Genomic DNA, 12,485 nt, shown 5'->3' with positions numbered 1-12,485 from the left:
TCAGAGTCCATCGTCTCTCATGGTTCATTTCCCCCTCCGATTCCCCCACTTCATTCTTCCCCTCCTGCTATCTTCTTCTTCTTTTTTTTTTAAACATATACTGTATTATTTGTTTCAGAGGTACAGATCTGTGATTCAACAGACTTGCACAACTCACAGCGCTCACCATAGCACATACCCTCCCCTAACTTCTATCTTCAGACTCTATAGGGAAGTCTTTAAGTGATGTGAAGGCCTGCAGCCATTGAGATACCACGAAAATTTCCATGTGCATACCAGTAACCATCAAGCTGCAGATACTTACAATCTACACACACATAGGTTGGGTACATATATATATATATATGTATTTCATATATATATATATATATATATGAAAATGTACTCAATGAGCATTTTTGGAGAAAATCAAACACTATTATCAATAGGTCAAGGTCTTCACTTATCTGAAATTTACATTTAAGCAAAGACTTGCTTTCAAATGCTAACTCTACTTTAAGTGATCTTGGGCCTCAGTTTCCTTATATAAATAATTAAGATAACACTCAGCTCATAACACTGCTATAAGGACTATTCACATAATAATGTACTAAGGGAGGGAACAGATAAAAAGTACCTAATATCATTCCAGACTCCTAGTTGGATCTTAATAAACATTGCAACCCCTACTCCCATTTCAATGTTCCATCTTTCTGTACATAATCTTGTGATTAAATTCCACTCAGCCCTGGAAAAGTAAGATGTGTCCTTTAGCTTCAAGCAACATACTTACCTTTGATGCTTTCTTTATATAGACCTTTCATAAATAAAGCCAATGCAAAACCTATGATGTCTTCTAACTCTTCAAGGGGTGTTGACTTAAAAGCCTGGATAGCTTTATCATATTCACCAATGGAACTAAGAAGCAAAACATAACTTACTTTTAATATTAAAAACAATTCTGGCTTATATCATAAGAATACAAAGAGATTATTATACGAAGGTTCTTTTAATACCTTCACATACTTCATCTATCAGTGTTAAAGCGAAAGAAAAGACATATTAAAATAGAAGGTGTATCATTTATTTCAAATAAGATATACTGGAGCAATTTAACTCCACACTTTGTTTCTTTTAAATTACATATGAAAATGATTAGTTCTGCTAAATTATAAAGTGTCTTTCTTATTAACAAACTTGAACTAAAATCCCAAGGTATACAAATAATTTCAAGTTGACTTTTATACAGAACTCTTTAAGCTTAATATATTGGTTGAATATTACCCTATGAGTATGGTTCTAGCATCTCTGACAAGCTTAAGAAGCATAAAATACCTAATTAAAATCAAACCTAGCCTTTGTATAAACTGTTTAACTGTTTACCTGCACATCCTTTTTTTTTTTGGAGAGTATAAAGATAAACTAAATTCCACAGATAAAACTATAGATTATCTTTTCTGTATTTAATAGAAAGAAAAGTAAAAATTGTTACATATGACACTAAAGTACAATACTTTTTTTAAAAGTTTATTTGATTTTATATTTTGGAGAGAATGCACAGCACATGAGCAGGGGGGTGGGGGGGTGGGAGGACAGGGAGATAGAGGGAGAGGGAGAGAATCTTGACCAAGCTCCACACTCACTGGGGAGCCCCACACGGCGCTCAATCTCAAGTCCCTGAGATCATGACCTGAGCCGCAATCAAGAGTCAGATGCTTAAATGAATGAGCCACCCAGGCACCCCTAAAGTACAATACTTTTTAATAACAAAAAAATAATTGTTTTGCTTATTTAAAAATGAAGAGAAGCTGCCATCGCCTGGAAAGGATACATTCTGCCCTTGAGATTTTTATTTTTCGTATCCATCACTATAATCAGAAACTGTTTTTATTTTTAATGTGTTATTGGAAATCTTTTTAGAAAATCCTTTTAATCTTGGGGAGGGTGTGGGATCTAAAAATACAGGCATTCTTTGATTCTAAAATTAGTCTCTAAAGGTGAAAAAAATTTTTTTTAAGATTTTATTTATTTATTTGATAGAGAGAGAGAGCGTGAGCACAAGTAGGCAGAGCAGTAGGAGAGGGAGAAGCAGACTCTCTGCTGAGCAGGGAGCCAGATGTGGGGCTCGATCCTAGGACTCCAGGATCACGACCTGAGCCAAAGGCAGACACCCAACCGACTGAGCCACTCAGGCGCCCAAAGGTGAAAGACTGTAAAAATCAAAAAAATTTAAGGTTTTTAAAGTCAAAAAAACTCAAATTTTGATAAATATTTTGGTGAAGGAAAGAGGACTACCTTAGATTGTATATGGATACATACATATATTAAAAGTTTTTGTTTTTTTTAAATAAACACTATCTTCAAACATGTGATTACTTTTATAGAGAACAGAACTAGGAAAGGCACAAGGGGCTTCAATTTTATTTGTAACTTTTTCTTTGGAAAAAAACCCTGAAGACAATGGACAATTTTAAGATCTGTTAAATTTGGGCAGTGACTATTCATTAAATTATGCTGTACACTACTTATACTGCATTTTGTATGTTTAATATATTTCATAATAAAAACAAATTTTAAAAGACATGATCTATTTTCAATAGAAGATATAGATTTTTTTCTAAAATATTTACATTATATGATGAGGTACCTGGGTGGCTCAGTCGGTTAAGCAACCAACTCTTGATTTTGGCTCAGGTCATGATCTCAGTGTTGTAAGACTGAGCCCCAGGTCTGGCTCTGTGCTAAGCACGGAGCCTGCTTAAGACTCTCTCTCTCCCTCTGTCTTCCCCCCTCCCTAAAAGAAAACTAAAAATAAAAACTAAAAGTAAAAAATAAAATATTTACATTATATGAAACCAAAACTAAAAACAGATATTTATTCCATATAATTTCTTACAACCTGTCTTCTGCTACAACAAAATCTTAGAAATGATAAAACTATCAACTCCTAAACACTACAGTTTAAAAGAATTGGAGGGAAAAGCAGTCAGAACAATAATATTTTCCTGTCTATGAATATGATTCAGTTACATGGTTATAAAAGAAAAGAACTGGCTACCTCAGATCTCTACTATGTACCTCTTTAAAAGATACAGGCACTAATCCCAAAATATCAAACTACAGTTTTAACAACGTTTTTCAAACTGGACCATTCAATTTGGGGGCAGTTCTCAGCTTGAGGAACACCTCCCTAACTTGAGCCAAAAACCTTCCTCCCACAATACTTCTATTCTCTGGACCTAATTCTAATCTCTAAAATAATTGGGTTTTAATCTTTTTTTTTAACTCTTTTTGAAGTCAAAAGTCTTTGAGAATCTGAAGAAAGCTATATGGCTCTCTCTCCATCACAAAATGCACATACACAAAAATATTTATGTGCTATTTCTAAAGGGCTTCTGGGTCCTCAACAGCCATTCCCCATGTAAGTATAAGCAGCAAACAAGTCAGAATAAATCCAATTCCTCTTCCAATTAACTAGGGTTCTATTACAACAGACAGCAAGAGCCTCTCTTTGAAATGTTCTCTTGTACAGACCACAACCATCAGTTCTAAATCTGCTTCTCAGTGAAGCACAGTGGCCTTAGGTATCAGTATAGGAACAGGAAACTATTAACAAAGCCCAGTATTGAGGGAATTATGTATCCTTGGGAGATTTTCAGCCCACTCAACTATATACGCCCCACTACTCTGGAAATTTGTCACCATCTCACTAGTCCTATAGCTTTCACCAGAAAAACCTAATAAATTCACAGAATTAATGGGAAAAAAATATGCTTACCATAACAATCTGCCATAATTTCTTACTGTAACATTATAAGTATCTTGGTCTTCCGCAGTCTGTAACAATAACATTGCCCTTAAAAAGAAGGACAAGGTATTTTAAGTTACCTATGTACAATAGCATTCTTTTACTCTTCTTCCTTAACAGAAGATTTTGTAACTTTTTCTTTGGGAAAAAAACCCTGAAGACAATTGACAATCCTATAAATTTTTGTTTTCTTCATTTAACTCTAATTCTTTAATGCTGTCATAACAACTTGTTCACATAACAACTTGTTCACAACAAGTTGGTATAACAAAAGCTCTTAATATTTAGATTTTAGTCTGTCAGGAAAATTACCTTAATAAGGTGATCTCTTACTAAGTGAAATCATTTATCATACTTGAGTTTTAAATATTCCAAAAAATTTAATCTAAATATGGGAAACAATGGTGTTACTATTTTAAGTTTTGACATTATCTCAAGTATATAGCAAACAATCTTAAAAATATTTATACAGTAGTTTGAGTTAGGAAGCCAGGAAATTGAGTGCTTTCATGTGCCCTTCCCTGTTACATACAGAAAAATATTTAAGCAATATTCAGTTGAGAAAGAAAAGAATCATAAGGAGTCCCTAAACGCCTTATTTTTATCCTCTTGTGTTCAGTCCCCTTGGGACAAGCAGAAAAATGTCTTAATCAACAGGAATTGGATATTTAGTAAAATTTTTTTTACCTTCCTTTTCTGTTTAAAAAGGATTATCTAGGGAAAACTATCCAAGGAAAGTTTCTAATATGTAGGATGTTATGCGAAAAACAAATATTTGCCAAAGCAGTCTAAAAGACAGTATTATACAGTATATTAAAAACTATAATGGTTAGATTTATACCTAATTTGTGGTTTTAAGCTTCAAATAGTTGTTTAAGGCAGAAAACAACAGCAGTGATCAGTCAAGGAAGAGTGGTGCATATCCACATGACTGTGAAGTTGCTATTTTAAGTTAAAGGTATAACTAGTGTTAGATTCATAGTATGTACAAAAAATTAGCCAGCACTGTAAAGCTATCTAATTTTTCTTTGTTTAAAAATCCTGCTCACTGTTGTATTCTACCATATTTCTACAGTTTGTTTACAGGTAAGCTTATTGTGACACTGAAAGAAATAGACTTGTGTTTTTTAATAAACCTCCACATACACCTGACAAAATACCTTCTTGATTATACAGCCTCCAGTACCATCTAGTGATGACTCCTTTGAACTACCAAGAGATCCATAAAAGGGCATGGCAAAGCATTTCGGTCAACTCAATTATTTTTTATCTAACAAGGCTTCTTCTAAGTATTTTTTAGATTTAGGGCAATGATACATGAAATTAGGACTTTTAACTTTTCACCTAGTATTCACGACATTAATAGTAATTTTCTTATTTACCATTCAATTCATTTGCAGAGAATAAATCTTCAAGTTGATTTCATTTCCTACCCCCTCCTGGTTGGCTGTTTCACTCGAGCACACTGTCCTTGTTTCTTCAACACACCAAGTCCACTCCTGTGTCAGAGCACTTGCTCTTGCTGTTCCTTCTGCCTGGATGCTCTTGCCTCTTAACCAGTGGCTTAGAGCCTCACTTCATTTAGGCCAAGCGTCAACCAACTCCTTAGGAAACCTATCACTCTTAAACCTGCCCCAAATTCACTACCTGCTTTAATATTCCCTGGCCCTTTACCACATTTTGATTTTCTTTCTTAGCAATTATTACCATCACAGATGTTTATACGCTTATCATATGTCTCCCCACCACCAGAACAGAAGCTCCATGAGAATGGAGCCTGTGTCTGTTTTATTTTGCTACTAAACTGCCAGTGCCAAGGACAATACTTGGCACAAAGCAGTTCAAAAACTACTGAGTGAATAAAATATAGATCTTAAATTCAAACAAATATATCATAATGTTCTCATTTCTTCTCTGAATGAAACTACGTGTTTATTTTATAAAGCTAGACAAAGTCTAAAGTGAAAACTTGGTCTAAAGCTAAACGAAGTGTCAAATGAAAATTTTGTTTTTCTAAAACAAAGTCTGAGAGATTTTTTAGTCTGGTTTTTGTTTTTTTTTCCTCTCTGTCCCTCTCTTGGTTTGAGCAACAGAAACCCAAATATAGCTGAAAATTTAAAATTGTGTCTTTTCATCTTCAGAGATGTAATAATAATAGATAATAAGAGATCAGGAAAGGAATCAGAACATTTGTTTAGTACCTTCTTCATGAACTGAGACTAAATAAAAAAAGGCCAACTAATAAATAAGGACCACTTTTAATTAAATGTAGAGTTTACCTTTGGTATGCATCTGTGGCTTCCTTTTTCAGTTGTAGATGTTCATTTAAGTAACCCAACATGGTGAAAGCTGGAGCATAATTCTGAATTCTTTCTGAAAATCCAAAAATATCTTTTCTTTACATGTGCATGCTGGTTGTGTTTGTAAAATGCTAGTTTTATTTTCAATATCTTAGACACCAGATTACCTCCTAAGACTACTGGCATTGTTAAGAATTGTCTGATATTTATCTTGACTATAAAATACTAGTAATCATTTTATAACTTCTAAATTACTGAGTATTTTATAATTATTTATAGTTTCTGTTACACCTTAAAGTCTAAACATTTTTATCCCCAAAGGTGTAATAATTTGAAATTGTAGCTCACGTTAACACTAGTCATAAGATTTATAAGGAAATTCAGTTCTTTGGCTAATCACTTAAACTTTCCTGCAATTTTCTTGGTGATTCTGTTCCAATTTCTAAGTGTTTAAAAAAAAATAAACTCAGGGGCGCCTGGGTGGCTCAGTCGTTAAGCGTCTGCCTTCAGTTCAGGTTATGATCCCAGGGTTCTGGGGTTGAGTTCCGTATCGGGCTCCCTGCTTGGCAGGGAGCCTGCTTCTCCCTCTCCCACTCTCCCTGCTTGTGTTCCCACTCTTGCTGTCTCTCTCTCTCTGTCAAAAAATAAAATCTTTAAAAACAATAAAAAATAAACTCAGTATTGTACACTAGAAACCCAGGATGACCTGGACACTTTCAATGCAGTATTTTGAAATTTTAATGTCAAAAACCATCATGTACGTACTAACATACAGAGAAACGCATCTGATTTACTTAAAAGTAGTATTGGGAAATAAGCCTTCAAATCCCTTAAATTGTTTAACAAATTACAGTGCAATCACAATTTATGTGATGGGTGGGCTCCAAAGTTAAAGCACAAAGTGAAAATTATATAGTCAAAGTTATTCCTGAAAACTCCTGAAGTCACAAAAGAGGGGGACACCAAAACTGAGTCAAAATAAGAAGAGATTCATGCCTTCCCAGCACACTCACTCTGAGGCAAACTGTCAGCAAGACAATGAGACTGCCTGCATTCTCTCTGATCCCCCTCTCTCTTTTCTCCTCCTTCCTTCCTTTCTCTCTCTTTCTTACTTATTCATCTGTTCATTCATTCACTTATTGCAAAGCCACATATAGTTGAATTTAAATGAGTATGTGATATGGCTCCACTATAGGGTAAAAAACTAGGCTAAGCATAACTGTCAGGGAACTCTGTGTTCATTGTTCCAGGTATCTGAATTTTGTAGAAAGCTAAAGATTTCTTTAGCTATGTAAATCCTTTACAAATGTTACCCATTCTTATGGAAACTTCACAGTAAAATTTCTGATCCATACACTCTCGCAGAGGCTCTAGATATTCTTTAGAGTTGTTCATTTTGGCATACTGCATAACATGTAGTGCTCTGAAGTGCTGATGTTTGTCAACTAACTGTCTTCTACTCAAGTATCCCAGGTTCAATGCAGGAAGAGTATTACAATCCTCTCCATACCTATGATGAGAAATTTTCTCTTCTGCTTTTCAGTTTATCTGATTCTTCATAATATTCAACTGTCCCTGAGCCTGCTTAAACTTCTTGCTTCTTTATTTGTCAAGGGATAAATAAAAGACTAGTGCAACTAACATTTCTTGAGCATCTAGGGTATGCCAGGTACTCTGCAAAACATTTTGTATAAATCATCCCATTTAAACTCTAAGCAATAGATACTTTCATTCTTATATTACACATGAGAAAACTAAAATCCAATTTGTTAATATGCCCAAGCTTTCATTATAGCTACTAAGAGGTGGAGTAAAGATTAAAACACACTGGTACTTTTCCACCCCCCACCCCCCCATCACAACTACTTTCCTTAATCCCCATCACCTCTCTCACCCAACCCCCACCCACATCCCCTCTGGTAACCATCAGTTTGTTCTCTATTGCTAGGAGTCTGTTTCTTGGTTTGTCACCTCTCTTGCTTTTTAACTTTGTTCATTTGTTCGTTTTCTTACATTCCACATTTGAGTGAAATCACCTGGTATTTTAGTCTTTCTCTTTTGACTTATTTGACTGTTTGTTTCTATTTTACTTATTTCATTTAGCATTATACTCTGAAGCTCCATTCATGTTGCTGTAAATGGCAAGATTAAACTGGTAATAAAACTGGTAGTTCTGGGGCGCCTGGGTGGCTCAGGCGTTAAGCATCTGCCTCCGGCTCAGGTCATGATCCCAGAGTCCTGGGATCGAGCCCTGCATCAGGCACCCTGCTAGGCGAGGAGCGTCCTTCTCCCTCTCTCACTCCCCCTGCTTGTGTTCCCTCTCTCGCTGTCTCTGTGTCAAATAAATAAATAAAATCTTAAAAAAAAACCTGGTAGTTTTATTAAGGAAGAAAGGAAATTATTACAATAGAAGGTTAATGAAACTGCACCATTCTGTCCTTTTCCTAAACCTAAACGTATTTTTCCAGTATCCTGAAGAAAAATCAGGTGTTAAAGCAGGAGGTTAAACACACTAGTTTTGGAATTTAAAGCAGATTATCACACTTAATTTTCATATGTCTACCACCTAGCAATTATTATCTCTACTTTACAAGGCTAACAGAAGTTAAGAGAAGTATAAAATACTTGGCCTAAGACTGCAGAGGAATAAATGGCAGAGAGAGAACAGCAGCAACTCAGGCCCATCAGGCTCCAAAATGCTTTCCACTACAACACAGAAATCAGTTTTATTGTAAGCATTAGGTAACAGCAATTTTCATCACTCTTCAAAAGTCATTACTATAATTTGAAAAGCAGACTGCTTGGCCACTGGGAGAAAAAAAAGGCAAATTCATGTCTTAAGGAACACTAATATTTAATTTGGAATTAACTAATTTTAAAAACTAAATTGTATCAATGGTTATTCAATAATATTGAACACCTTACCTATGTATTTACTCAAAACAACTTGTGCTGCTGGAATAGCATTCATCTGAACAATGTTGTACCGGTACAGCTCTGTATCTCTGTTGCTTTTATCTTGCAACGTTGTACAGACCCAGTACGCATAACCTATTGCTCCCTCAGTCTATAAAAAAGACAAAGTTAACAAGTAAACATAAGGTAATAAATATACCAATAAAAATTATAAAACAGTAGACTTCAGTACAGTAAATATCACACCTTAGTCTTCTTTAAGTCAACTGCTAAGTGCCTCTAAATGAAGAGTCACTATGATTCAACACAGCTAAGGGCATATTTAAATTACTTGCTCCAACCCTAAGTAGAAGAATCAAATGGGATTTAAATAAAGTGCAGAAAACAGAGCGTGACCCAATGGGCTGATCTCCTTCTTCTCAGCACCATTCTTACAGATAAGACTAATAATTACCAATCAAAAGGGTTCTAAAACACTTCATAAATAATCAAGAAATGTCAACCAAGTCTAGTCCTTATCTCATGTTGATTTTGTCCTCGAGTCTCAGTTTCAATTCTGCATGACTACTATATATCTATTAAATTCCATGTCATTTCTTTATCAGCTTTTGAAAGATAACAGAAGACAAAAATGAGAAGTTCTTTAAAGACAGCTTATCTGTTTCTAAGACAGAATAAAGAGTAGAGACAACTGCTGTTATTAACATCTGATACTGCTCTGTATTCATTTTCTCAGCAAGCATAATACTTTATTCATTAATGAATCCTCAAGAATGGTCAAATTCTTACATGCATACTGAGTTCTGTAGTGTGCCTGAAAAGATCCATTGTGTCATAACTTCCAACTGTCTCTGCAATAAGAGCCTATAAAAGGAAAAAAGAGGTTCTTAATATGTTTAAGAGGAATAATAACAATAATAAGTGAAACTATTTGGAAGATTCAAAGGTATACTAGCTATGCTTAAAAGCAGAGCTAATTTCTTTTTTAATCTTAGCTACTATATTCTCATGGCTCAGAGGACCAGAATGACTTGCTAAATTGGCCCTTAAGCTGGCAAATGCTTTCAGAATTCCATCTGCAACCAGGTAATGGTGGAATAATCCACATAAAATTCCTCAGAACACTGATGAAGCTGCACTTACTTCTCCCTTCCCTTTCACCCTTGATCCATTCATACTGGTATTTGTCTGGAGTAGGGTTCTTAACCATAGGATCACCTCAGATTCACCTAGATAAGCTTTTTTTAAAAAAGGAGGTCCTTACCCCTAGCTTTCTAGTTTCCACAGACCTGGGGTAGAGTCTCAACATATTTATTTCTTGAAAGTACCTCAGAATTTATTTTATTTTATTTATTTATTTGACAGAGAGAGACACAGTGAGAGAGGGAACACAAGCAGTTAGAGTGGGACAGGGAGAAGCAGGCTTCCCACAGAGTAGGGAGCCTGATGCAGGGCTTGATCCCAGGACCCTAGGATTATGACCTGAGCCGAAGGCAGATGAGCCACCCAGGCGCCCCGAAAGTGCCTCAGAATTTTAAATAACATACCTATGCCTTTAACTTTATAGACTATGAGATAAGTTAAAATTACTTTCAAACTCATCTATCTTTTATAAAAAAAATTCACTTTTTTAAAAGTGTCATACATTACTAATATTATTTAAGAAATAATATTAGGTCTTACTTTTACTGTTACCATTTTAATTAAATCTACCAGTTAATATCTGAAATAAATTATTTTTAAGAATAAAAAGAATTGAAAAATTAAAAAAAATACTTAGGTGGCTCTGATTAGCATCCAAAATCTCCTGACCTAGAGCAGTACTACCCAAAGTGAAGTCCCTGGACCAGAACCAGCACCTGGGAACAGTTAGAAATGCAAACTCTTGGGCACCTTGAGTCCAATAACTTACACAGAGATTAGTAATAATGCCACTGCTCCCAGATGCGATCACAGTTCATAGAACCACAGTTCATAACTTTTCTAACTCTGTTTGCTTCACCAATTAACTAGAATTTGACTCAAAAGTCAAAAGTAGAATAAAACATATATAAATTCTGATTATTGATTTCCTGAGATGGGTGATGCTCCTGCTATTCTCTGAACCAAAACAATCAACCACTTACTAATTCATTACAACTCAACTAGGTAAGACCCTGGAGGCCACTCAGCCAAGCCCCTTCTTTTTCAAGTTAGAAAAATGAAATGTAGCAGTGATATGTTAAGATAAAATAATCAGTCAGTGACGGACTCACATTCGTAACCGAGTATCCTGATTCCTATATGGCAATACACAAATCTAAACTTCAGGGGAGCAGAGGAACAATACTCATAAACAAACATCAAATCAAATATAAAGATTTTACAGATAATGGGAAAACATAATCAAAATGATTTTTGTCAATGTTAATTTTTTTGGTAAATGTGCATTTAAATAAGAGAGTTCTGGTTTTGTTTTTTTTTTTAGCATTAACGTCAGACTAATGGGGCTCAAAGCCCCCCAGATCAAAGCTTAATCATTACAAGTTGTATGACCTTGGGCACAATACTTAGGGTCTCTAAACTTCAATTTCCCAATCCACGAAAAGTTTAATAACAACCACCATCTCAAAGGATCGATGAAAGACTAACTGAAATAATATATACAAAGAGACTAGCACAGTGACTGGCACAAAGGAAGTCCTCAAATGTTACCTGTTATCATTATTATCATTGTTATTTGTATTAATAGGTTACTTATACCACTTTACATATTAATAGGTTGTTTATATCTTAGGATTATTAATAAACATATATATCTTACTTGTCCAATCCAGCACATTAAATAAGACGGATCAAGAGACTGAGCCATTTTGAAAGCTTCATGAGCTTGCTAGGAAAAAAGTCAAAAAAATAACATGTCATTTTATTAACTTAGTACTAAACTAAAAAGCATAAGAGAATAAGATAAGTCATACCTGTCAACATAAACACTTATAAATCTAAAACTTCATCGTTTAAACACAACTAGCAATGTTTAAAACCATGTTTTAACTACATAGTCCTAAAAACTCGTGGGTACAACAGATCTCTCTACAGGCTTAGGGGTTCTGGTCCCCAGTGAAAGGACAATAGAGAGATGCACCTCATAGTCTGTAGAACTTTTAACCAATCACCCATCCATTTGCTAGCCACAGGCAGAAGTATCTATTGCCCTCTCCTGAAGCTTAACTGGTAGGATAAAAACTAACAAACAATGAGGTCTATGACATGTATCTGCTACTGGGCAAAAAAAGAATGATCAATATAAATCTGTGCTAAGCGGTCAGGAAACTTTAAAGCTACCTCACTTGGGCACATTAAGTTGTGTGCTTATTTTCCTGCTACAAACACTGTTATATGCTGCCTTATACTGTTCACTCAGTAATCTATATGTGACAGGAAACAGTCTTATTGTTCTTTTTTTTTTTTTTTAAAGATTTTTTAAATTTATTTATTTGACA

At 34.8% G+C, this 12,485-nt stretch overlaps 1 protein-coding gene across 6 annotated transcripts in view; it reads right to left on the bottom strand.

The window, feature by feature from the left end:
• Positions 1 to 12,485, bottom strand: part of SKIC3 (SKI3 subunit of superkiller complex) — a 156,554-nt gene that overhangs the window by 30,811 nt on the left and 113,258 nt on the right. For all 6 annotated transcript variants that reach the window (XM_081826536.1, XM_081826537.1, XM_031035077.2 and 3 more), the window contains 6 exons: positions 11,807 to 11,875; positions 9,793 to 9,867; positions 9,013 to 9,154; positions 6,067 to 6,160; positions 3,758 to 3,835; positions 773 to 897 (listed from right to left, as the gene is read on the bottom strand). In XM_081826536.1, coding sequence (XP_081682662.1) covers positions 773 to 897; positions 3,758 to 3,835; positions 6,067 to 6,160; positions 9,013 to 9,154; positions 9,793 to 9,867; positions 11,807 to 11,875 — 583 coding nt within the window. The remainder of the gene's footprint in view (positions 1 to 772; positions 898 to 3,757; positions 3,836 to 6,066; positions 6,161 to 9,012; positions 9,155 to 9,792; positions 9,868 to 11,806; positions 11,876 to 12,485) is intronic.

The sequence above is a fragment of the Leptonychotes weddellii genome, chromosome 7 (assembly GCF_054177405.1).
Source record: "Leptonychotes weddellii isolate Sample4059 chromosome 7, ASM5417740v2, whole genome shotgun sequence".
Lineage (NCBI taxonomy): Eukaryota > Metazoa > Chordata > Mammalia > Carnivora > Phocidae > Leptonychotes > Leptonychotes weddellii.
This window is presented reverse-complemented; position numbering and strand designations above follow the sequence as displayed.